The following is a 27,934-nucleotide window of genomic DNA, read 5'->3' on the forward strand; positions in this document are numbered from 1 at the left end:
ACAGAACTCGCGTCTACTAAATTACTTCTAAAGAAACTCAAGACCACAAAACCAAGTTGTTATAAGACCACTAAATCGCAAACAACTTTATTATCTTTATCTCTACTCTATTAACAAGTTCAAAGTAAAAAGAATTTCTTACTTTTTGTTTGGCGTATTTTTTTGCTTAAAAACTTATTTGTAAATGCCATATTAATTTGATTAAAAACTGTTTGATAGTCAAGAACTTATAAATTATGTTTTATTATTGAACTGATTTTTTTGTTCAATCTAGTTTAATAAGTACCGCGGTATATCTTTGATATCACGTCCGCTATTGTGCAAACCAATATAGTAACATCATCACAGAATATATTTTTATTAACAGCATAATCTACAGTCATTTCTGTCTCCTCGTAATACACCCGAGGGTTAAGTAATGACACTGCGATAAAATATATAGAACATGTAATCGTGTTTTCAGTTATCAGTTTTTTTTTTATATGGGTTTCATAAAGAATACCGTTAAGTTCAATAAATAGTAAAGAATTATAAAAAGTCATGTCTATTTCCTTAATTGCAATAGAATTCATCATACAAATAAGTTATATAAATTAACTAGAGTGCGTAATACATCAAAGTTATTTGAACGTAAAACTGAACCATCAACTATAAATTAAAAAATTAATTAATTAAGGAATACCTTGAACTAGTTATTATCAATTTTTTTTTTCATATTTAATCATGTATAACATTTCTTTATATTGTAATTAGGTTCACGCTTGTTTTGTAATAACATTAAATAAATAAATAATTAAGATTAAGAGCTAGGAAATTTATATTTTTCTAATTGATTATTAATGATAAATTTACATTTTGTTTTGATTCTATCTAAATTATTATAATATATCTTTAATTAGATGGGTTAAGGAGTTGTAATGAATCAAAATAGAAGTTTTGAGACTATCCGAGAAACTTCTAGAATAATCTTTATACAAATAATTATCAATTTTAAATACTTTTCTGACTGACTATTATTTTATTACTTTTTACAAATACATCGTTCATTTGGAGCGATGTTTACATTAATGTCCATCTTTTTAATTACCATAAGCGTATCTGTGGCGCCGAACAGACGGCAAGATTAAATAGTTAAATTTTTAAGAAAAACTAGCCTCCCTTCATTACCTTACCAACTAATTTAATATAAAAGGGCTAGTAAAATTAGCACAAACACTCTCTTTCCATTTTATCTCTCTCGCATACTCTCACTTTCATTTTCACTTATTATTCCCCCATAATCTTACACTTTCATATTAAAAGTTAATAATGTAAAATTCACGTTACTTTTGTTAATTTTAATTATAAGACTTATATATATTTGTCAAAATAATTAATACAAGTTATAGAAATAAACTCAGTATGTTGCCCCTCATATCTGTATTTTTATTTATTTAAATTAACTTAAAATATCGACATCAACAAGGAACATCACAATTCACCATCTATCTACGAATCCATTTGGACATCAAGGTAAGTGTAGTCTTAAGACATGCACTATATTCATGTAATATTAAGAAATAGGACAGAGTGGATAAGAGGTAGGATTAAGATGATATGAATGAATCTAATACAATTCAAATAACTTATAATCCCTTTCCTACTATCTCTATCTTATCGCCTCCCCCTATTTTATTTTTTTATTACAGAGTTTAAAAGTTTTATATATATAATCAATGCAGTTGTTAATAATAATATTTGTCAGGTGGTTCAATTTTTCGATTGAAGTTTAAAAATGAGATAAAAGTAAGAAAAATATATCATTAAAACATGAAATATATCTAAGGACATAATGTTGCTAAAAGCCAATAAAATCATTCATAAATACACTTACCTATATTTATTCAAGATAATTGAGCTTTTAATATTAATACAGTCAAAACAAGAGTAAATATACTTTAATATACAGGTATATTTTATGCTTAAAATTTCAATATTTTTCTTCAAAAGAAATTTTAATAGATTCTATTAAGATTACCATTTAAGATGTTCAATTATGAAAAAAATAACTGGTGTGTAAATACTTATTGACGAGATTTTTATTAGATAACGAAATTTAAATACTGGGACTGAGCAGTTTAAAGACTGGTACAGCTTTATACTTTTAAAATAGTACAGTTGGCATCTTGCCCATCCATTTTAAGTTTGTTGATAACACATAAATTATCCAAAAGTTGTTATCGACTAGTGAAAACTGTTTACAATAAAATTAAAAATTATTTACAATTAACTTTTTGTAGAAATATGTCATTATAAGTTAACATATTTTATGTTTTTTTAAATATATAATGTTTTCAAAAGGCCTAGTGTTCAAATTTCAAAAAATATATAAACAAATAAATATTCCTTAGAATTAGTTTTATCATTAATTTTCTCAATTAAGAAATTACAAAACAACTCATAAATTATCAAATGTAGAAGCAAAGCATTTGGAAAACTTAACAATCAATAAATTAAATAACATCACGGCGTGATAAATGTAAACTCAATTTTAATCTAATTAAAAATAAAAAGCGAAATATTTATTAGATCTTATGTACTAAATGAAAGAAGCATTTTATTACAAAGACAAGTAACAAGACAGTTATTTATTATTAGATACTATAGTGTGATGAGGAAAATTGATTATTATTATTCTCTTATTTATGAGAAATCTTGAGAAAATACAAATTATGTACTGTAAGTTATTGTAAAAAAAATCTGATCAATTGGAAAACAAATATTACACATTCATAATTTGTATTTTATTATTAATATAAACTTTTTAATTTTTTAGTGATTCAGTGTACAATAAAATAACCTTTGAATTGTTATTCCCAAAAACTTACTGTTCACCTATTATCTTTTCTGCTACATTAAATGTAAACATAGTATTATTCTTTTAACGATTTATAAGCCTATTAAGAGCCGTAGCGGCTTCCTTCAAAGGATGAGACTTCTTAACTATTGATACTCTGGGGCGGATGATAGGCCCGTCACCGGAGAGAGAGAAGGCGACTCCAATTACCGAACTGATCTCTCTAAATGAAGTCGCCCGTGACCGAGTTTCGAACCCGAGGCAGTGCGCGCCAAACGCTGCCGCGTTATCGACTCGGTCACACCGTCTCTCTAAACATATTATGTCTGTAATAATTTTCTCTTAACACTTCAGAAGCAGTCAGTAATAACATAATTTTATGCGTTGGCATATTTCTAGGGACTATTGCATTTCTGCTCACTTAAGTGCTTGCAACTTAAGTCATTAACACTTACCTTCACTTCCCTTAGCTGAGTTGCTGACTAAATACGAAGTAAAAAAACCTAATTGTTACCAACTTCCCATTTCGTAAATAATTTTTTTAAGTAAAAGATCAGTAGTAATTTTTGGAATATATTTTCAAAGATTAAAAAAACAAATTTACTCACAACGAAAATTTAAACAAAATTTGTACTAATGGATATCCTGCAAAAAGAGATACAAACTTTTACTAAAAGGATACTTGTGCATTTTCCTTTGTAAAATAATCAATGTACAATGTAATACTGACAAATTAAAAACTAATACATTTTTTTAAAATCATCACTATTAAACTCAGATGAATTAATTATTTTTTACTAGTATATTATAGTACCATCTACTTAATTTATATCTGAATCTTGATCTATGTATATTCAATTTAGAAATACTGTTTACGTGTAATATTACAATATTACCAATTGGCTTATATCCAAAAGCTGATATATCACAAAAATGGATTTTGAGATAATTTATAATTTATATAGAGAAGGATGTTATTTGTCATATTGGGTGTGCCAAAAATCACAAGTCAATTTTATTGAGAAGGTTCGTTTTTTTGTAATTCAAAAATATCAATTTCCATAAGACACGATTTAAATTTTTTATTTGATTTGCTCTTCTGAAACATTGCTAAAGTGACATACCAGCTTTTGGATGATATCCATAAATTAATTTTAAGTGAAGATTTATCGAGCAATGAATTTCTATTGTTTTATTTTATTAAATATATAATTATATTGTATTAAAAAAACAAGATTCACCAAAAACTAATTTTATTATTGTTCAAATATGCTGCTATATTGTAATTGTCTGACATAAAGAGAAATCATTATAAACTCCAAACAATGGACTTTATTGACGATGGTAAATTTATAATCGTTAGCGTTTCTTCCTTCCGCATCAAACAAAAATACCACAATATGACATAATAACATGACAAAAGGTTCACCAAGCTTTAGTAGAGTAATCACTTAAGGAGTGATGGTGGATCTTTAAATTACTATTGTTTTAATAATATCTGCTTTCTCAACTATAAACTTCATGACATTTGAACAGGAAACTATAACTTTAACTGATTTAATTTTATGTAAAAGTTATATTTATATATTAAGTTGACATGACATGTATTTTTCCATTATAATAGTAATTTTATTATAATATTTTATTCAGAATTTTATCTGTGTAATTCAAGTTTTAAACTAATAATATCTAAAGATTAATTGAAAATATCTTTTTTAGTACTAAAAAAATGTAGCCATTCTAGAAACCCAGTTATTTTTTAGCTTCGATGCGAAGCTGAGAAGGTATTTTTTAAATATTGTTATATTAAAAACTTGGAGGGTAATTTTCATAATGAAAATACCATTTAGCAAAATTTTAAATATTTATAACAACAAAATATTATTTTTAATGAAGTATTTTAAATACATGTTATTTCTAACATAGGCTTTTAAAACTTTGCAATTATTTATAGTAAACTACGTTTTTAATCCAAAATATATATTTCGATATATTTCACGATATTTAGAAAATTGTGTTACAATACAGACTCCAAACAGGAGGTTATTTCGTCACCAGAGAAACGATAACGACTCCAATTACTAAACTGATTTCTCGCTCAGCAAACGGTGCCGCCCTTAACAAAGTCACAAACTCGAGGCAATGCGCATCAGACACTGTCGCGTTATAGACAAGGCCACACCGTCCTCATTTAATTAATTAATATTAATATTAACGTTTAATCAACTTACACTTTTATTCTTTGTGTAAATAAAATAAATCATTTATAATGATATGTACAAATAGATGATTGATTGAAACCATTAAAATTAGCAACATTATTTGGCCTTTTTTTATCAATATGGTCCCCTAGATAATTTATAATTAATATACATTCTATTAAAGTTTACTATAGAATTACTTAAAATCTATAGTTTAATTAAAAACTGTAGTAGTGAGGAGTAAAATATGAATAAACAATTCGAACTACAACTGACAATACAAAATGGCAGCTTTTAACAGTATGGTTTACAGATTAGTTAATATGTCGATGAATAAAGAGATTTCGATAAATAACTGGGAATCCTAAAAGAAATAACTAAATTTAATAGAAATGATGAATATATAATTTCAAAATATATTTGAATAACAAAGTAGAAGAAAAAAAGGATGATAGTAAGTACACTTACTAACGTGTAGGAGCAAAAAGTAATTAGGTCGCCTATATTATAATATCATTTTGAATGGGTTAGTTAGAATTTTTTTAGAATTTCGATATTATTCTACTAACTTTGTTGAGTAATAGCTTAAGAGATTTATTAAATAACCCTAAAGATTAAGTAGAAGAAGGGGGAAAATCGGGCACTTATAAAATACAATGTGAAAGTTTTAATAAATGTTACGCAGGAAAAACTAAAAGAAACATAGGGGTCAGGTTTAAAAAACACTTAAGAAACATAAAACATCAAGAAGTTGATAAAACTCTGGTGGCTAAAAATTTGTTGACATAGAATCAATTTTATACAAATAATTACAAAGAGCTTAATATAAGGGAGACAATAGAGATGTTTAAAATTAAAAATAATTAAATTTTTTCGGATGTAGATCCACTGAAAAAACTTGTGTAAACTGCCTGAGTGACGCCACTAAGGATATGTAAGAAAGAAATTTTTATTTATGTCAGTATACGTTTAGCGCCGGTAATAGTGAAATTGTTACCGAATAACGTACCTATAGGCGGATTTATAGTATTCTTTGTGGCTTTTTGAGTTAATTTTTTCAAACATTTTTAGTTTAAATTAATGTATTGAATATATTTTTAGTTTTAAAAAATTTGTTCTCAGAATTTTTTTTTTATTCGATCGACCGATATCCGTTAGAGCATTTTAATACATAGAGTGAGTATGTAGCGCAGGCGTGTACAACTCGTGTGTATGTACACTCAGACCAAACTATGTATTAAAATGCTTATAGCTGAATAGCTACTTATCTTAAAGCTGTTATCGACCCATAATATATTTTTTTAAGAAAATGGTTAAGAAATGGGTATTCTAAAATTTAAAAAAAATTTATTTTTATTTTTTAAGAGAAAAATAAAAATATGTTTTTAACGTAATCCAAAACTGTAAAAAATATTTTTTTAAAAATTAACTCAAAATATTTGCTGGTTCAAAAGTTATGAAAGATGTCAGAATGTGATGGCACACCCTGTATAAGTTTTTAGAAATATTTACTTTGTATATATTTATAATGTTTATGAAGTATGTTGTTTTATATGAACAAAAAACATTGATGTAACGCCTCACTGGATTAAATTGAAACTTTACGAAACCCTCTGATGCATGATGCGTCCTTTGGAACCATAATCGATTTGAAACCATTTAATTAACTCAAAACACAGTTGCTAAGACATGGTGGTGGGTAAACACCAACACCCATATAAAGTTCTAATTATCTTAGTATACTACTCATACTTAATTCAAATACCCTGTAAAATTAATTTATAAGCGCCATCCTCGATGTATAACTTACCACTAAGATTAGGTTAAACTTGTCGTTAAGACAACAGTAAAATAGATTAAATTACAATTGCTTCTACTAATGTAACTATTTCAATCGTCATGTATAGTTTTATGTCAATAAATAATTGTATAATACTGCAAACGTGTAATGTTTATTTTTGACTGAGACATTAGAATTATAAATACTTTATTATTAATGTAATAACTTAATTAAAAATATAACTGAAAGTAATCTATTTAATATTTGTATAATTTATATTCATTTTTTATTACAAAATGAATAACTTATTCCAAGTAGTCGGGAAATATTGGTAATAAAAAAAAACATTAGAGTAAATAGTATAATATATATGTATTTTCAATCAAAATATCATATGAAAATTTAAATCTATACATCTTTGTTTGTTTATTATAAAATCATCAACTACCTACTTGAAAAAAGTAGTCTACATTTTATATCAAAATGAGCTTTCTCAAAAGCTTAGTTAAAATGAATATTAAGTTGAAAATAAAAGCCACATTTTATGTATAAAGTCTTAACTTATATCATATTATAATGTATTTAATAAATTTAAAATTATTTAAGAAAAATGTTGAAATAAGGTGTAAGAAATAACTTTAAGTTAACATTGTAAACAACTTTTTAATGTAACTAAACTTTACTCGTAGANACCAAAATATTGGTGCGAGATTTGATATTTCTATTGGAATAAACAAATGCCGGAGAGTGTATATTGTTATAACATTTTAATCCCAAAGGAAATTCATAGCTTTTACACCAAATAATGTTAAGGAACTTAAATGAAATCAAGGCCACATGCATCCTATTCAATCAATAGACTAACAAACCAAACAATTTCTATCAGCATGTGTTCAATTTTTTGATTTAAACATTTATATTTTCTATTTCCAACCGCGGGTGGTTCCGTTTACTAGGCGAGAAATCAGTTCAGTAATTGAAATCACTACCATTTTCCCAAGCGATAAGTACACTAGCTTTTTTCTCCCAGAATATTAAAAATTAAGAAATGTCTTCTTTGAAGAGACAGCGATAGCTTTGAATAGATCGTATAGTCTAAAATAAATTTGGTAAACTAATGCAAATTTAATCTACTGAAATTATTGATTATCTCAAATAAGGAGGATGAAATTTTTTTTAGATTATAAAAAAAAAAATTCCTGGCTAATGTGTTCAATTCACAAAAATAATTAACTATGTATTTTGTTTTGTTATTGAAAATAATTAATAGATGATTTAAAAATAATATTTTTATTTATAACTATGATTTTTTTTTCAATTAACTTATTACTAAAACAAAACGGCTTTTTAATATAGGTCTATGTCTTTTAAAACTATTTAAAAAAAATCGAAATCACATTAAATTTTCTCTTAAGTTCAAATTAATTTACAAAATTGGCGGCATTTAATAGTCAATATACACTTTGGTACAACATACAAAAATACAATTTAAAATTTTGTGTGATTTTAAGTATATAAAAAATTTCTCTGAAATAGTCATTTTATATAATTCTAACTAAATACAAAAATTTTATTTAATAATTTTTACTTGCGATAAATGTTAAGGCTCATGTTGGAGAGAACTTGAAGTAGTCATAATCTTGTTGATGTCGATTTTTAAGTAAAACTATACGTATAATTCAAAATATCCATATTTTATACCAATTATTGTTAGGTTGGGTTATTATTAGTTATTTATCAAATGACAAAGAGTTTTATGAAGTTGAAGCAATAGAAGACATGGAAAAATTTTCACCTATGCCTGTTTTCATGTATCATTTAGAAGCATCAAATAGTTGTGTACCATTCAAAAAAGTATTTAACGATTTAATAGTTATCAGATTCAACTCATCCGCCACAGTCTTCAAATTAATATCGACTGAACTTACCAAGGCGTTTTTGGAGACCAATGCTAAAAATAATATTGAATAACCATAACCAGAAAAGTATAAAGTATCAGCTTGTATTATGTTTAACATTGATCATCAAATTGATACCTGAAGTAATGTGTATCATATTTTATTTGGATGGCCCTTGTCAGAAGTGGACAATCGTATAATGAAACAGAAACGCCCGGAAGAGATGTCATTGTATTTCAAAGGATTTTTCGTGTCAGTAACAAAAAAAAAATGCTGAAAATAAACATTGCTCTGTTAAAATCTATGGCAGCATACAATCATTCAATATTTACAAAAAATACCAACCAAATTCCTGCAAATTATTTATCAATGGATAGAATATTTAATGTAGAAGAATTTTTAAGCGATTTAGAGGAAATTCATTTTAGTTATTGCTCTTTAAGAACAACTATGTTCTAGTAAGTTTTGAAATACCAAGTAAAGTACAAATGTCTTCAACATTACTAAATGCTTAAAATAACATTAATTCTTTAAATGTTCGGAAAAAGTACATTCGATGGAAAGTCTTCGGTTATTATAATATATGTTGTCCTAAGTAAAACGTAAATTAATGCACACTAAGTCGGTTAATAATTTAGATCTACTAAAATACTTAATGGTTTGGTCGTATATAAATGTACCAAAAAGAAGTCTACAGAAAATATGGACTATTGATTTAACAAAAACCATTACAGAAAATAATGACTTGTCAGCAAATATAATAGAAATAAATAATTAATTATCTGAATCTGAATTATCTCCAATAAAAAGATAGCCGTAGATAACCAATGGTTGACTAATGACCTAGAACAAAGATATTAATTACTTTTAACAGAAAAAATTGAACATAAAGTTAGTACCTCAAAAGAAGAAAGCGATAAATTCTACAATGTTTAGACATTTTTAAGGCTGTATTAGTACTTTATAATTTTTAAAAGATCATTTCAATATATTATAGAAAAATAAAATAAAAATATTTCTAATCAATTAATCAATTAAGCTTATTAACAGATATGAAAATTAATTTCATTATTCATTTTGTCCTTTATTTGTTGTATGATTATTAGTCCGTATTTACTACTAGGTTTTTTCAAATTATATTCAATTTAAACTTTGTCATATTAGCTTCGATGCTTAATTTTACTATGATGTGTTTTTTTTTTTTTTGTCTGTGAATGCTCAATCTCAGCTCTCGCTGGACCGATTTTGATGAAAAATACGCCAAAAGATAATACAAAAAAATCGTATCTAGTCGAAGAAATTACCCTCAAAATTTGAAAATAATTCTCTCGTTTCCCGTAAACGGGGGAAATCCCCCAAAAAATTACAAATTTAAAAATCGATAATTTTCGACATTTTTTCAATTTTTTTTACTTAAAATTGCCATAACTTTTTTAAAAATGATCAAATCAATATAATTTTTTTTTATGGATACCTTAGATATTTACCTATCATTTAATATATTTTTGTGAACATTTAACCCTTTGCAAGCCCACAGGGGGGGATTTAAAATGACAACTTTGTCAAAAAAGTTAACTTTTTAAATTTAACTTTTGAAAATGTTTCGGAAAGATTAACATTTTTATATATACCATAAATTATGGCTTATGTAATATACTTTAATTTGAAAAAAAAATTTGATCTCTGGACTTGGATTCATGGTGAAAATGACTACCGTATGCAAAAATATGTTATTTTTGTAAAACAATTTTTGATATTATATTTTACATTTTTTAACATTATGATGCTATAACTTTTTGAAAAATGTATGAATCAATTCTATTCTTCAATAATAAATACTTTATATATACCTCTTTTATTTGACGTACTTTTTTTTTAAATCGGACCTTTTCCCTTTATACAGGGGGGGTGCAAACCTTTTAAAATGCGTATAGAAAGTAGAACTTTTTCAACTTAACTTTTGAAAATGTTCCGGAAAGACTGACACTTTTATATATATCTTAAATTAAAGCTTATGTAATATACTTTAATTTGAAAAAAAAAAATTTGACCTCTGGACTTGTCTTCGTGGTGAAAACGACTACCGTATGCAAAAATATGCTATTTTTGTGAAAAAATTCTTGATATTATATTTTACATTTTTTAACATTATGTTGCTATAACTTTTTAAAAAATGCATGAATCAACTTTATTCTTTAATGATAAATACTTTATATATACTTCTTTCATTCGACATACTTTTTTTTAAAATCGGACCATTTCCCTTTATACAGGGGGGGTGCAAACCTTTTAAAATGCGTATAGAAAGTAGAACTTTTTCAACTTAACTTTTGAAAATGTTCCGGAAAGACTGACACTTTTATATATATCTTAAATTAAAGCTTATGTAATATACTTTAATTTGAAAAAAAAAAATTTGACCTCTGGACTTGTCTTCGTGGTGAAAACGGTCATCAAAGTTAAAGAAAAACGTACGATTTCCATGAAAAAATTCTCGATTTCATATTTTATATTATTTAATTTATATTTTATATAACTTTTGGAAAAATGTATGGATCAATATTATTATTTTTTTATAATAAATTTTTATATACCCCATTGTAAGAATGACTACAGTATTCAAAAATATGCTATTTTTGTGTTAAAACTCTGGGTTTTGTATTTTATTTTATTTTAAAATACCTAACGAAGGGAGGACACTTATTTTCATAAATAATATACAAATAAAAAATTGATATAGCATAGAAAGTTAAACTTATTTAATTTTTTTTGCTTTTTTTAAGTAGATAAAAATAGCTTTGAAATTTGAACTAGCTTAAATAGCCATTTTTTTCAGGCGACGGTAGCGACGTACAGTGGCCGAGTCGGTAAAATATTTGTTTTGGGGTACAAGGTTCCACCCCGCGTATTTGAATTTTTTGCATTTTTTTTTAATTCTTCTTAAGTTAGAATAAATTTCAACTGCTTTGATTTTTGTCTCATTTAGATTCAATAACTTCAATAAAGATCAAGAATCCCTCACTGTAGTCGCCACTCGCGAGAAGAAATTTTTTATTCATATTAAAATTATTTTTAACTATAGACCTATATCAAAAATTTCATTAATTGCGAAAATCTTTTCGAAAATGATTACTCAAAATATTACGCCAATGTTCAAAAATGTTTTTATAAACGAACAACATGGATTTCGTAATGGAAGATCAACTGTTACAAATCTTACGGTTTTTAAGCAGACTATTATAGACTCTTTTGAATCTAATTCTCAACAAGATGCTGTCTATACTGACTTTGAAAAAGCATTCGATAAAATAAACCACACATTACTAGTACGTCAATTAGAATTGATTGGTATTCTAAATCCATTATCTTGGTTTAATTCATTTCTTACTAATAGAATACAGATTATAAAATAAATAAATTTTCAGTCTAATGTTATTAGAGTAACATCAGGTGTTCCTCAAGGTGATCATTTATCACCTCTCTTGTTTCTTATATTTATAAACGACATTGTAAATGTATTGAAATACTCAAAAATATTACTCTTAGCAGATGATGCGAAACTATTTATGCCCATTAACACTATTTCCGATGCTGTTTGCTTTCAAACTGATATTCATAATTTCGCTTTGTAGTGTAACGATAATGGTATGACTCTCAATACAAATAAATGCTCTATCTTATCCTTTACACTAAAAAAAAAAACCATACTGCATGAATACTTTTTAAACAATCATCTTCTTAAAACAGTAGATAATGTAAAAGACCTGGGAGTTACATTTGATACAAAACTAACTTTTAATGCACACATTAATGAGATAAAAATAAAAGCTACATCTAATTTATATTTCATAAAAAGAATTAGCCACGAATTCTTTTGCGTAGATGCCCATAAGGCAGTTTATTTTTCATTAGTTAGATCTCGCCTTGGATACGCTTCACTTGTGTGGTTTAATAATTCTTTTACTCAAATTCATGACTTAGATTCAATACAAAATAATTTTCTAAGATATTTATCATTTAAATGTAAGGCTGAAAGGATATCCCATTCTGGTTACGATGGAGTTTTAGGGTTTTTCAATATTAATACTTTAGGTTATAGAAGAAACAGTCAAAATTTAGTGTTTTTATTTAAACTTATTAATGGTGACATTGATTGTTCATTCTTTCTTGAGCGTTTACAATTTAAAATACCTAAAATTAGCACCCGAATTAAAGATTTATTCTACGTAAAAAATATTTTAAAAAAAATATTAGGACCTTCTCCCATTATTGTTTTAATGTTGGCGGGTAATAGGGCTGGTGCGAATTATTTCGTTTGTAGTAATATTGATAAATTTAAATCTTTATACATTAAATAATAATAAAAATTATTAATTTATAATCTATAATATGTATTTACTTGTATTAATTTGTGATTTAATTGTTACGTGTTCTCAACTGTTATAAACAGATGTAGACATTGCTAAACTGATTTTTTTTTAATAAAATACTATAAAAATGTTGTGTTTAATTTAGTTACAAAATTTATCTTTATGCTATTTGTTCATCGTTATGTAATAAGTTTATAAATAAAAAAACTGATGCAAGTTAAAATTGTCTTAATAACAATCATTAAAAAATGTTTTTTAATAAAAAGTATTTTTTTATTATACTTGTATGTTTATTATATTTTATTACTAGTAATATTATGTGTATTAAAACAATTTATTTCTAATCTCACACATGTGGAGAACATCAATTAATAGATAAAAATAAGGTTAATCTAAGGAAATGGAGCACTCCTAAGTTTAAAACACTATTTACTCTAATGTACTCAAAGTAATTAATAGAACACGCAGTGTTTAAAACAATAATCCAGCTCCTCCTCGCGGTCACATGTAAATTAATTTTGTTTGCCTATCTGCACTTGTTTACATAGTGTAGCATTATTTGCAAATTTTTTATTTTAGTATGGAAATAAAAAACTTTATTGATGTCATCATTGAATCAAATTTTCTAATAATTTTTTTTTAATAAAAAGATAGATATAAAAAAATAGATTCATAACTTTTTGAAAATGAAAATGGCAATAATACTAAATATTCAAGTGTATTTATGTATGTTTTTCGCTTTTTTACAAACTGAAGGAACACGTAATTATAAAGAAAATGCGATTATCATAAATAATTTTCTACGTCAGCCAGGATGGAATAATATAAATGATGTCGAATTAATTAAGTATGGAAACAATAAACATGAACTGAAAAATTTAATTTTTAATCCTGTAAAATTATTTAATTGTAATGATTGTATACGGCAAGCAATGCTATTCCTTGGATGTTCTTACGCTAATGATTTAGATTTAATAAACTTTTCATTAACTAAATTTCAAGAACATTGTTTTGAGCTATTAGTTTCTAGTTATACTAGTGCGCACAATTGTACAATCACACTTTTAATGAAAATGATTGAAATTGTTCCGATGGCAGAATGTATGAAAGGAGCTTTAGATGCAATAGATAAATATTATATTTTTTCCCGGAACAGTGAGAGAAGAAGAAACCGTATTATTTTAAGCAGGTTACTAACAAATATACAGGAAGGAAAAACTTTATTGACTACGTTGAGAACCAGTTTGCTTTCAATTGAGGATGTATTAAAGACTATCGCGGAAATATTATTGTCAAGGCGTAAAGAACTTGATGAAGATAAGTCATTTTGTCAACTAAAACACTTGGATTTTGATTCATTGTGGAATTTATGGATTTTAGAATGCAATACATTAAAATTTCAAGAACTATTTATTTTTCTTGGTGATAAAATTAGTAATTTTATCCTAACAACAATCAAGAAAAAATATATTGATCTTGGATTTAAATTTGATTGGAACACAAATCAGACATTTTTACCTGTTCAACTATCTACCAGTTACAATCATGGTATAATTATTTAAGCAATATTACATTTATTTGAAATAATTTGTTGCTAACATATTTAGGTATGGCACAAAATCTTTCTACAAATTTTACACAAAATACCAATTATGTAAATACGCAAGAAACAATTAAAAAAAATGGTAAATTTTCCCTAATACTTAACAGTACCGCTATTTTTTAATCGAAATAATTTTTAAATTGACCTAACAACCATTTTAATACGTTTAGATATTACAGCATATCCTTCGATACTACGGATTAATGATGTAGAGATACGGGAAGACATTAGACAAGAAAGTAATGATTTTATAATAAATTAAAATACTTTTTATGTATTTGATCACTTGTGGCTAATTAATTGAATAAAATTGAAACTATATTAAAAATATTATTAATTTAAAACTAAAAAACATTTAACTCAAAAGCCACAAAAAATTACTGAAAAGTCGCGGATACCTATTTCGGAAACAATGTTACCATTATCAACGCTAAACACATGCTAATAGTACTTACTTAGTATGTATTTAGCATTGATAATGGTAACATTGTTTCCGAAATACGATCAGTGACTTTTAAGTAATTTTTTGTGGCTTTTGAGTTTAATATATTTTAGTTATTAAATTAATAATATTTTTAATATAGTTTTTATTTTATCATTGAGCTTTAAATAATGGGTTAAGAAAAAAATTGAAAAAAAAATATAGCCAAAGTCAAACTTTGACCATAAGTTTCCATATTTTAACGTAATCGGATTGGTCTCAAATTTTACAAGAGATAATTTTTTTACTGGTTATAATAAAAAAAAACGGTAGCACAGTGGGGTCGAGGCACAGTGTGGACGAGGCATAGATGGGACAAGTATAGATGATATCTGACAGTGATTAAAATCACTATCATAAGAAACGCTTCGATGCAAATCTGTAGATAGTGTTTCCTTTAGAGAAATTGGTGAAATATTTTAAAAGCAACATGAACTCTTATTTCTTTAATTATATCCTGATTAGTAGTTCTTTGATTTTAAAATATAATATATGAATAAATACTAATTATAGTTTTTAAATTTAGTATGAAATTGTGAGGCCAGCTATGATGTATGGTTCATAGTGTTGGGCGGTTGATAAGAAAGTAGAGCAGAGAATAAGTGTAGCAGAGATGAGAATGCTTAGTTGGATGAGTGGAGTGACTAGAGAAGATAGGATAAGGAACGAGCATATAAGAGGAAGTATAGGTGTTGCGTCAATCGTGGATAAGATGACAGAAAATAGACTTAGATTGTTTAGTCATGGTATGAGGAAAGAAGAATCGAAAGCTGTAAGAACAGTTATAGAAATGAATGTTGAAGGAAGAAGAGATAGAGGAAGACCAAAAAAGAGATGGAGGGATGCTATTGAATGCGATTTGAGGACAGCTGATGTGAGCGTAGAAGATGTGGGAGATCGTGTCAAGTGGAAGCTTAGGATAAGGGTGGCCGATCCCAAGTAGTTGGGATTAAGGCACAGAAAAAGAAAAATATTACTAGAAATTCCGATGGCAATTGACATAATATGATTGTTGTTTGGGAATGTACAATTTAGCGTTTAGTTGGGTTTAAACAATATAGCGTCAAATCAATTACCTACTCTATCGGTTGTATCTCAATATACACTACACTTAAATGATACTATAAATAAATAAACTCACTTTGTACGAAACTTTTTTTGTAAGTTAAATATTTTTTGAGAAAATTAAATAAGCTCATATTTTTGAACTTTTGCGAAGCTGTAAAAAAAAAGCTCAATTTCAATCAATGAGGACTATTAGTATGTCATTATACATATTTTAATTCAAATATTAATAAAACAAAATTTGGTTGGGAATTTTTNTTAAAACAACATTTGGTTGGGAATTTTTTAAGAAATTTTTCCTTTGTTGACTGGCCTAGATGTCAGTTTTAAACTTGTAATTGAGCTAAAAGTTATGGTAATATATTCAATTTTTTTTACTATAAACTTTCATAAATCTTTATCAAAAATTTTTCATCAACTTTAAAGAACCAAAAAAATAGGTTAAAATTGAAAATTTGGACTGATTATTTTTAACATATTAAAAATCAAATCAGTAATAATTTGAAAACAAATTTTTTTTTCTTTTAATTATTATTTTATATATATAATTAGTAATAATATAAAAAATTAGAAGTGATAGAAATAGTCTACTTGCAGATTTGAAAACAACGCGAAAAGTTGATTTAGAAAAGTATATTTTTGCTTCTGATGAAAGTTCCTTGTAGTCCAGTGCATTTTTTTATAGTAACAAACAGTTTTTATTGAAAATTATTGTATCAAGCCCTTTAAATTTTTATACACGTAAAAGTAAAGCAAAATATAACTTCTTTATTATTTTTATAATTTCTCCGTTTAAATTACAATATTAAATATCAATTTCATACTAAATTTAATAATTATAATTAGTATATATTCAAATATTATATTTTAAAATCAAAGAACTACTAATCATGATATAATTAAAGAAATAAGAGTTGATGTTGCTTTTGGAATAATCCACCAATTGCCTAATTAAAACAAAAAAAAAAAAAGTTTGTTGGGAATTTTTTCTGCTATTCTGCAAAATTACTCCTTCGTTGACTAGAATGAATCATTAAATAGAAAATTTTATGAGAATTAAAACAATGTTATTTTTAAGATTAATATGCAGTCAGAAAGTTTTATAATTATTATTTATTGTAAATTTATCAGAAAAACTCATTATTTTTTGCATTTTTATCGTAATAGAACACTTAAATAGAAATCATAGTAATCATTTCTAAGTAATTTTTGATATTTAAAAAGATTCTACTATTGAAATATCCAGAACTGAATTAATTTTAATGATTTACTTTAACTAAAAAAAAAAAAGTTAATATTTTGAATCCCTCTTGTGGGCAGGTAAAGGGTTAGATTTATAAAAAAAACCAAATGATAGATAAAGACATGCATCTAAATAAAAAAAAATATACTGATTTGGTCATTTTTGATAAAGTTATAACAATTAACAAAGTTATAAGTTTTATACACTGGACTACAAGGAACTTCCATCAGAAACAAAAATATACTATTCTAAATCAACTTTTCGCGATGTTTTAAAATGTGCAATTAGACTTTTTCTATAACTTCTAAGTTTTAATATTATTAAAAAATAGTTTTTACATATAAAAAAAAATAATTAAGAACAAAAAAAATTGTTTTAAATTAATACTGATTTGATATAATATTTAATATTAATTTGATTATTAATAAGTTAAAAATAAGGAAAATGACATATTTAACCAATTTTGTTAATCGTTTAAAGTTGATTGTTGTAAATGTTTATAAAAAAAAAAAAAAATTTATTTTACCATAACTTTTAGCTCAATTGGTAAGTTTGACATTGACATAATTAAATAGAAAATTTTATGACAATTAAAAAAATTGTATCGTTAAGATCAATATGCAGTCAGAAAGTTTTATAATTACTATTTATTGTAAATTTATCAGAAAAGCTCAATATTTTTTTGCATTTTTATGGTAATAGATAACTTAAATAGAAGTAATAGTAATAATTTCCTAGGAACTTTTGTTGTTTGTTGAAAAGATTCTATAATTGAAATATTGAGAACTTAATTAATTTTAATGATTTACTTTAACTAAATGTACCAATCAAAACAAAGTTGTTAAAAAGATTTACTCAATTGAGTTTATTATAAAATTTGATTATATTTGTAAAAATCAATTGTTAATTCAGGAGAAAAAACAATCATTTTTTTTAGAAATGATTTATATAGCAACACGTTAGAAAAAAATTTGAATATTATAGTCTAATAGTAGCACACACAAACAGAGTAATAAAATTATTAAATTACAAAGTAAAATGATTTAATTTTGTAGTTGAAACCTATCATATCAAACTTCATTCGTTAATAAATATTTTGAAAACATTAGAAATTAATGATTTTAATTGTCTTTATGGAGACGATGTAATAACTAACTGTTTAATTGATAAATTAGAATTTTTTTTTCAATTTTTGAGAGTAATATCTTCAACTAGATACGAATTGTAGTAATTTGACGTATTGTTGAAAAAAGTAGGTCAAGTTAGAGCAGAGAAAATAAATGATAGTCACAAAAAAATATCTTCTCGGCTTTGCATCGAAGCGAAAACTTAAAATATAGTAAAATAATTTTAATACGAATAAGAAATTTCTTCTTGCAAGGGGCGACTAAAGTGATGGGATCCTTGATCTTTATTGAAGTTATTGAATCTAAATGTGATAAAAATCAAACGAGTTAAAATTTATACTAACTTAAAAAGAATTAAGAAAAAATGCAAAAAATTCATTGCCATATGCGGGTTGGAACCTCGTACCCCAAGCGTGTAAAACATAAATTTTACCAACTCGGCAACCGTACGTTGCTTCCGGCGGTTGAAAAATTGGCTATTTAAGCTAGTTCAAATTTCAAAGTTATTTTTCTCGACTTAAAAGAAACAAACATATTTAAATAAGTTTAACTATCTATACTATATCAATTTTAATTTATATAATATTTATGAAAATCTGTACTCCCCTTGTCAGGTATTTTAAAATAAAATAAAATACAAAACCCAGAATTTTAACACAAAAATAGCATATTTTTGCATACGGTAGTCATTTTTACCATGAAGACAAATCCAGAGGTCAAATTTTTTTTTTTCACATTAAAGTATATTACATAAGCTTTAATTTAAGATATATTTAAAAGTGTCAGTATTTCCGGAATACTTTCAAAAATTAAATTGAAAATATCGTAGTAACAATACGCATGTTTAAAGTTTTGACCCCCCTTGTTAAAGGGGTATGATCCGATTTACAAAAAAAGCGTGCCAGATGAAAGGGGTATATCAATATTTATTATAAAAAAATAATAATATTGATCCATACATTTTTCCAAAAGTTATATAAAATATAAATTAAATAATATAACATATAAAATCGAGATTTTTTTCACGGAAATCGTACGTTTTTCTTTAACTTTGATGTCCGTTTTCACCACGAAGACAAGTCCAGAGGTCAAATTTTTTTTTTTCAAATTAAAGTATATTACATAAGCTTTAATTTAAGATATATATAAAAGTGTCAGTCTTTCCGGAACATTTTCAAAAGTTAAGTTGAAAAAGTTCTACTTTCTATACGCATTTTAAAAGGTTTGCACCCCCCCTGTATAAAGGGAAATGGTCCGATTTTAAAAAAAAGTATGTCGAATGAAAGAAGTATATATAAAGTATTTATCATTAAAGAATAAAGTTGATTCATGCATTTTTTAAAAAGTTATAGCAACATAATGTTAAAAAATGTAAAATATAATATCAAGAATTTTTTCACAAAAATAGCATATTTTTGCATACGGTAGTCATTTTCACCATGAAGACAAGTCCAGAGGTCAAATTTTTTTTTTTCAAATTAAAGTATATTACATTAGCTTTAATTTAAGGTATATATAAAATTGTCAGTCTTTCCGGAACATTTTCAAAAGTTAAGTTGAAAAAGTTAATTTTTTGTAAAAAAGTTACCATTTTGAAACCCCCCTGTGGGCTGTTAAAGGGTCAAATGTTTTTACAAAAATATATAAAATGATAGGTAATTATCTAAGGTATCTATAAAAAAAAAAATTATATTGATTCGGTCATTTTTAAAAAAGTTATGGCAATATTAAGTAAAAAAAAATGAAAAAATATCGAAAATTAGCGATTTTTAAATTTGTAATTTTTTGGGGGATTTCCCCCGTTTACGAGGAACGAGGGATTTTTTTTCAATTTTTGAGGGTAATGTCTTCAACTAGATACGATTTGTGATCTTTTGACATATTTTTCATCAAAATCGGTTCAGTGAGAGCTGAGATTGAGCGTATACAGACACAAAAAAAAAAAAAAAAAAAAAAAAAAAAAACACATCATAGTAAAATTAATACCTTCTCAGCTTCGCATCGAAGCTAAAACCGGCTCTCAAAAGAATTCGAAAATTTGTCGAATTTCTGACATTTCAATATATTTTATACTCCCTAATATACGTATATTAGGGTAGATCAAAAAAATTCGATCATTGAAATTTTAATGAGAACAATTTTAACTTTATTATATACATTATAATATGTATTTTGTGAAAATTTGAAATTTTTAAAAGAATTTTACCAGTCACTTAACGTGTTTTTCGTATTTTGATCAAAAATAATCGGAAAAACGGCTTCTGTTTTACAATTTTCGTGCAAATATTATGATTAGTGTGTCAGAGTAGTTTCATTTTTACTGTAGAATACACATTTTTTTGTTTCAAAATATTTAGTCGAAAATTGATTGCGTGGATATTTAAAGTCATTATATTTTATATTTCTAATTGGTCTAGTGAGCTAAAAATTAAAAAAATATATATTTTTAAACAGTTTGGCTGATATTTATGTATATTATAAAAAGAAAAAAATTATTCACTAATCCTAAAAACTTATACCATATTTTAATAATAAAGCATTAGCTAATATATATATGATATTCTTGAAAATATTATTAAATGACGGTTGATCATTAAACACTTTTTAACTATTCTTTTATTATTAAACAGTTCATTTATACTAACTAGAATAGTTTTGGTTTTAGTTGGTCTGTTTGGTCCATTGTGAGCACCTCATACTGAATTGTCTTGATTTGGTTTACCCATCTAAGTGTTATCACTAAAGTGTTTACTAANTGAATTGTCTTGATTTGGTTTACCTATCTAAGTGTTATCACTAAAGTGTTTACTAAATAGAATAAATAACATAAACAAATAAATAAGAGTATAAATTTAATTAAAAATTATGAAAAAACAGTTAACTTATGTGAAGTCATAGGTTTACTTTATTTTAATAGTAATATTTTGAACGTTTTACAGTTTTATTTAAATAATTCAATTTTTTTTAAATAAAAGTTATGAGTTCTAGTTCATATTTTACTTTTATATATAAATAAAGTTATCGTTTACCCCTCTCGTGAAAACAGGATGTTTAAAAGTTTAAACTTTCCATTAACCGTAAAAAACCGGTTTTTTTTTTAAATTTGTCTCTATGGTTATAAAATAATGTACTATTATTTTATTTAATTAATACGTAACATGATTTCACAACTCTATTGTAATAATTTATTTTTGTTTAATTAGATAACAATTGTGAAGTGAATGATGATGATTCAGCCGAGCTAGTTTATTATCCCAAGGGTCAGGAACCATTTAATAAATACCTTTAAATTAATTTTCTTGTGCTAAATTTTTCTCATAGTTCCATTATTATATACAATAATTGTGTTAATTTATATGCATGACTTAAATATTTAATAAAAAACAATTAATTATTACTAATATTACATTTTATTAGTATTCTCAAAAAATACGTGTTCCTTAACAATGTGTTAAGTAAACATTATTTTAACGTGTTAAACTTATACATTAATAATAATAAAAAAATTTAAGTAAAATTTTTATATTATAATAACATAATAAATAATATTGTAATCACTTCTAAGTTTTAATATTATTACTTATTATTAAAAATAAGTATTTACAAAAAAAAAATAATTAAAAACAATAAAAAATTGCTTTAAATTAATACTGATTTTAATTATTAATATGTTACATATAAGGAAAATGACATATTTAACCTGTTTTTAATCCTTTAAAGTTGATTTTTGTGAAAGTTTATAATTAAAAAAAATTAATTTATTACCATAACTTTTAGCTCAATTTGCAAGTTTGAAAAAAAATGTTTATATTACAATATTTCGAATATTGTAGTCTAGTAGTAACACACACAAATAGAGTAAAAAAAAACCCAGCACAGTGGTGATGTGCCATAGTTGGATCAAGTATAATGATATCTGACAGTGATTAAAATCACTATCAAAAAAAAAGCTTCGATGCAAATCTTTAGATAGTGTTTAATTTTAAAAAAATTGGTGGATTATTCCAAAAGCTACATGATCTGCTATTTCTTTATTAATATCCTGATTAAGATAAAGTATGTCAAATGAAAAAGGGATTATTAAAAAATATTATTTCTCATAAAAAAATTGTGTTGATCCATACACTTTTCAATAAGTTATAGCATTATAAAGTTAAAAATTAAAAAAATAAAATCGAGAATTTTCACACAAAAATAGCATTTGGTAGTAATTTTAACCATGAAGACAAAATAAAGTCCGAAATTTTTTTTTTCATAATGAAGTACATTACATTATCTTTAATTTAAGATATATATAAAAGTGTCAGACTTTCCGGTAAACTTTCAAAAGTTAAGTTGAAAAAGTTGTCATTTAAAATCCCCCCTGTATAAAAAAAATATACCAAATGATAATTAAAGGCATCAAGCATCTACAAAAAAAAATTATATTGATTTGTTCATTTTTGAAAAAGTAATGGCAGTTTTAAGTAAAAAAAATTGAAAAAATTTCGAAAATTAGCGATTTTCAATCAAAATTAAATTTGTAATTTTTTTGGAGGTTTCCCCCATTTACGGGGAACGAGGGAAATTTTTTCAATTTTTGAGGGTAATGTCTTCGACTAGATACGATTTGTGATCTTTTGACGTATCGTTGAAAGAAATCCGTTCGGTGAGAGCTGAGAAAAAGTGGTAACAGACACAAAAAAAAAACACATCATAGTAAAACCAATACCTGCTCAGCTTTGCATCGAAGCTAAAAAATGATAGTTAGTTTCTCCTGAATTAACAATGGATTTTTACAATTATAATCAAATTTTATAATACGCTGAATTGAGTAAATATTTTTAACAACTTTGTTTTGATTGGTTCATTTAGTTAAAGTAAATCATTAAAATTAATTAAGTTCTAAATATTTCAATTGCAGATTCGTTTTAAACACCAAAAGTTATTAGGAAATGATTACTATTACTTCTATTTAAGTTATCTATTACGATAAAAATGCAAAAAAATATTGAGCTATTCTAATAAATTTACTATAAATAGTATTTATAAAACTTCCTAACTACATATTAATCTTAACGATACAATTTTTTTAATTCTCATAAAATTTTCTAGTTAATGATGTCAATTTCAAACTTTCCAATTGAGCTAAAAATTATGGTAAAATAAATTAATTTTTTTTATTAAAACATTCACAAAAATCAACTTTAAACGATTAAGAAAATAGGTTAAATATGTCATTTTCCTTATTTTTTACATATTAATAATCAAAATCAGTATTAATTTAAAACAATTTTTTTTTGTTCTTCATTATTTTTTTTTATGTGTAAATACTTATTTTTTTCAATAATAAGTAATAACATTAAAAGTTAGAAGTGATAGAAAAAGTTTAATTGTACATTTGAAAACATCCCGAAAAGTTGATTTAGAAAAGTATATTTTTGTTTCTGATGAAATTTCCTTGTAGTCTAGTGTATTTATTCATAAGTAACAAAATGTTTTTATTAAAAAGTATTGCATCAATCCCTTTAAATTTTTATACGCGTTAAAGCATATGAATATAAACTCCTTTTTATTTTTATTATATCTCCGTAAAAATTACAATATTATTGAATATCAATTTCATACTAAATTTAATTACTATAATTATTATGTATTCATATATTATAATTATAAATCGGTATAAAATTAAGGGAATAAGAGTTATGATTGCTTTTGAAATAATCTACCAATCTCTTAAAATTAAACTCTATCTATAGATTTGCATCGAAGCGTTTCTAATGATAGTGATTTTAATCACTGTCAGATATCATCTATACTTGTCTCATCTATGCCTCGTCCACACTGTGCCGCGACCCCACTGTGCTACCGTTTTTCAGATTACATTTGAGTGAAAATTATTCACACCTATTGGCAAGTTTTAATCTTGGGAGTAAAATTTATCAAATTGATTAGATTTTGTTTTATATTTTAGTTTTTTTTTATATTAAATTTTAAGGACCAATTATTCAATTTTATTAAAACTTTTACTTTACATCATTTGCAAAAGTTATTGCTCTTTTTCTTTGTTTATTTTTTAAATTGAAATCTTTAAGTTAAGTTATAGAATTATTCATTGTAAATATACTTGTAATCATTATATATTTTAGTTGTTTATACTTTTTTGTTTCACTTATTGCTTTAAAAACTCATCTTAGTATATGTAATGAACAAAACAATTTAAAATTACAAAAAATATAATTTACTTCATACTGAAGTTCATTGGAATTAAATTTCATATAAAATTTGGAAAATATTCTATATTGAGAGTTTGGCATAGGGTGAAAAATACAACTAGAGAAACCAAAATTGGTTATGTATATAAATATGTATATAAAAAGATTGAAAAAAAATGGAAATAATTATAATAATGTTGTTTATAAAACAGTAAGATAGCATACGGTTTTCATGGTCACTGTATAAATATAAATAATTAATTGTAACAATACATAAATAAATTGACTATGAATTATGGTGTATGTGTTTATAATTTCAGCACAATTTTTTTCAATTCAGCATGAAATATATGCCAATATACAACTAAAGCACATTATTAATTTTTAAATATGTAATGGTACTATTATAACTTTTGTTTTAAAAGTTGATGATAGTCAAAATAATTTTTTTCTGGATTAAAATATGCAATTTAAAATAACATATTTTATACGATTTTACTGTACTAATTTTAAATGAGTTAATGTTGAGCTATAAAATTGTACCAAAGAGGTACAGAACTTCTGTAAATGAATTCGTTTCAGAAACACACCCTTTGATCATAAGAGCAATTTCAATGTTTTCCTAGAACGGGCCCGAAATATTTATATTAATATCTTTGATTTTAAGACACGATCCTAATACTAACAAGCAATATACTTACCATACCAATACTTCTTATAGTATACTTATTTGTTATATTGGTACAATAAATAATAACATATTAGATAACTAACATTTATAGAACAAAAAAAAAAATTGTTTTAGTTTATATGTAAATCATTAATTATTAATTGTTTCACTTCATATGTTAATCATCTATTAACTTTTTAATTTTTAAGTAATCAAACCATCTAAATTTTATTTATTTATACGAAAAGAAAATGTTTGTAACGTTTGTTTGTGATGAAAATGATGTGATGTTAAATCATATAGGTATTTTTTTGTAACGATTGTTCTTAAAATTAAAAACTCTTCTATGGTGTACTTTAAGTATTGAGCAATCCTTATTTTAATAGGACCAATTAAATACTGCATTTCATAAATTTGTTCTGAAAGCAAAAGAGAATCTCTAAAAATGAATATATTAATGAATTTTATATGTGGATGTGGACATTATTGTATGATAATCTACCAAAATAATATTTCTTCAATTTAGTGTCAGTCTTATGTGTCTATATGTACAAAGTAATCAACTATATGATTAAGTATTTTACCTCTTTTACGTTATGTAATTGTGTTTTAATGACATACTTACTTTACACAACATCTAATACTTTTATCAAATCAGGTGATATATTTTTATTATTTGCGAAAATTTTGAGTATCTGAAAAGTATTTGATTAAAAATTAATACATTTCGGCTGTACGAAGACACATAGAAACATTTCTTTATGTCACTAACAAGTTACCATGACAACTGATAAATAAATGATAATGGTAAAAAGAGCCAGTCGTATGACTATTTTGATTTGACTTCAAAGAAGAAATACACATGTAAAAACTAATTAAAATCGAAAGGGCATTTTGAAATAAAAATTACTATGATATTTATAGTAGGAAACTATAATTGTACATTTACTTAATTATACATTTTATTGAAGTTACTAAATCTAGTCTTTCTGGCTCCTATTGAAGCCTCAATCCCTAACCGCAAATGAAAAGTTAAACCTAATTAAGTCGTTGCTTTGCAACGATAAAATTTTCCCATAAAAGCATGTAAAAAATATCTAAGATGTAATTTTTAACATATTCATAGTATCATAGTTAATAAATGTAAAGTGTACTCAAATCATGACACACACAATATTGTTCAGTGTTTCATGTAGTCATGGTAACAAAGTTGACAGTTGGACGTATTCCTATATCTCAAAGAGGAGAGGCAGATATAAAGAGTGAATGATTAAATGGTAAATTTCCCTAAAATACCTTAATATTTGTTAAGAGCTTTTACCTTGGAACTTATAATTAAGAACATAGTTTGGACAGCTATTAAAGATACGAAAGACCATAGTTTCAATATCCACGTTAATTTAACTATAAGTATAATTATTCGTTAAATCATGTACTAGTTTATTCGTATTTAGGACTACTTAACATAATAAAGTAGGTTAGAGAGAAATATTTTAATAAATAATCAATACTTATAAATGACTGGATAACAACTATCAAGTTGGAAATCTATTGCATTAATAATATAATTTTATTACTTTTACTATTAGATTATAATTTATTAAAAATAAAATAAATTTAGTTAACTCGAGTTACTTAAGAAAAGTTGTAATTTATAATAAAAAAAATGTTTTTACAATATAAATTGAAATAAATATCGTGAACTATGATGAAGTTGAGACATCAATTCAAAAAGTTTTACAACGTGTAAAAAAGTTTTTTACTGTTTAACACGTAAAATAAAAAGTTCTGGAATAGTTTTTTTTTTAAGTTAAAAAATAAAAGTTAAAAAAAATAAATAATCATCATTATGGATTTTTACATTTTATCCCTATAAACATACTAATTAGTCTAGCAACTATTTTACAAGTTTTCAAATTCTTGCGAGATCCACTAAGTGATTATTTTACCATTGATCACTTAATTATAATATCGAAAATTTCAATTTTGATTTCAATTCATGTTTTTTTCGATTTATTAATCATGAAGTATTTTTTATGTTCATCCCTTTATACTTTATAAAGATGTCAACTTTGTTTTCCAAATGACAATATACATAATTAACTAGCTTATTTAATGAGTGATTAAGTCAATTAATTATTAATTAATCAAGAAATATATATATATAGTTATATGGTTAAGCCAATGATGGACGGGACGAGTATTATGGTCGACTTGCACTCAAGATGAGACACCCAACAATGAGAAAATCACTATAAAACTAGACACCTTGAGGTTAGAACCTGGTTTATATATATATATATATAGAATACCAAAAATAATTTTTTAAACATAGTTGTTATTTTTAGAGAAATCGAGTACTTAGCATTAAAAGAATCACCTTATACAGTTACCTTATATGTTCTAGAAGTATAATCTCTACATATTTTAAAATACAGAGTGTATCATACTGTAAGCCTAACCACT

General features: G+C 25.0%; 1 protein-coding gene and 1 long non-coding RNA gene across 2 annotated transcripts; both read left to right on the plus strand.

Annotated features, from left to right (window-relative positions):
* The first annotated feature begins 1,004 nt into the window (after window positions 1-1,004).
* Window positions 1,005-27,934, plus strand: LOC126895810 (uncharacterized). Its single transcript, XR_007701723.1, has 3 exons — window positions 1,005-1,512; window positions 27,637-27,742; window positions 27,817-27,934. It is a non-coding gene; the product is annotated as an uncharacterized LOC126895810 (long non-coding RNA).
* LOC126895787 (uncharacterized) lies at window positions 13,723-22,099 on the plus strand. The gene is made up of 4 exons (XM_050668017.1): window positions 13,723-14,633; window positions 14,693-14,770; window positions 14,859-14,927; window positions 21,808-22,099. Exons 1-4 carry the CDS (start codon window positions 13,772-13,774, stop codon window positions 21,891-21,893), a joined length of 1,095 nt encoding a protein of 364 aa, XP_050523974.1. The 5' UTR covers window positions 13,723-13,771; the 3' UTR covers window positions 21,894-22,099.

The sequence above is a fragment of the Daktulosphaira vitifoliae genome, unplaced genomic scaffold, assembly GCF_025091365.1.
Source record: "Daktulosphaira vitifoliae isolate Bord-2020 unplaced genomic scaffold, ASM2509136v1 Scaffold_1, whole genome shotgun sequence".
Lineage (NCBI taxonomy): Eukaryota > Metazoa > Arthropoda > Insecta > Hemiptera > Phylloxeridae > Daktulosphaira > Daktulosphaira vitifoliae.

Bases quoted from the DNA above. Each gene is read 5' to 3' on its own strand.
- LOC126895787 (XM_050668017.1), top strand. From the start codon at position 13,772: ATGAAAATGGCAATAATACTAAATATTCAAGTGTATTTATGTATGTTT. The intron at 14,771-14,858 runs GTAAATTTTCCC...TAATACGTTTAG, and splicing joins AGAAACAATTAAAAAAAATG to ATATTACAGCATATCCTTCG. The intron at 14,928-21,807 runs GTAATGATTTTA...TTGTTTAATTAG, and splicing joins GGAAGACATTAGACAAGAAA to ATAACAATTGTGAAGTGAAT.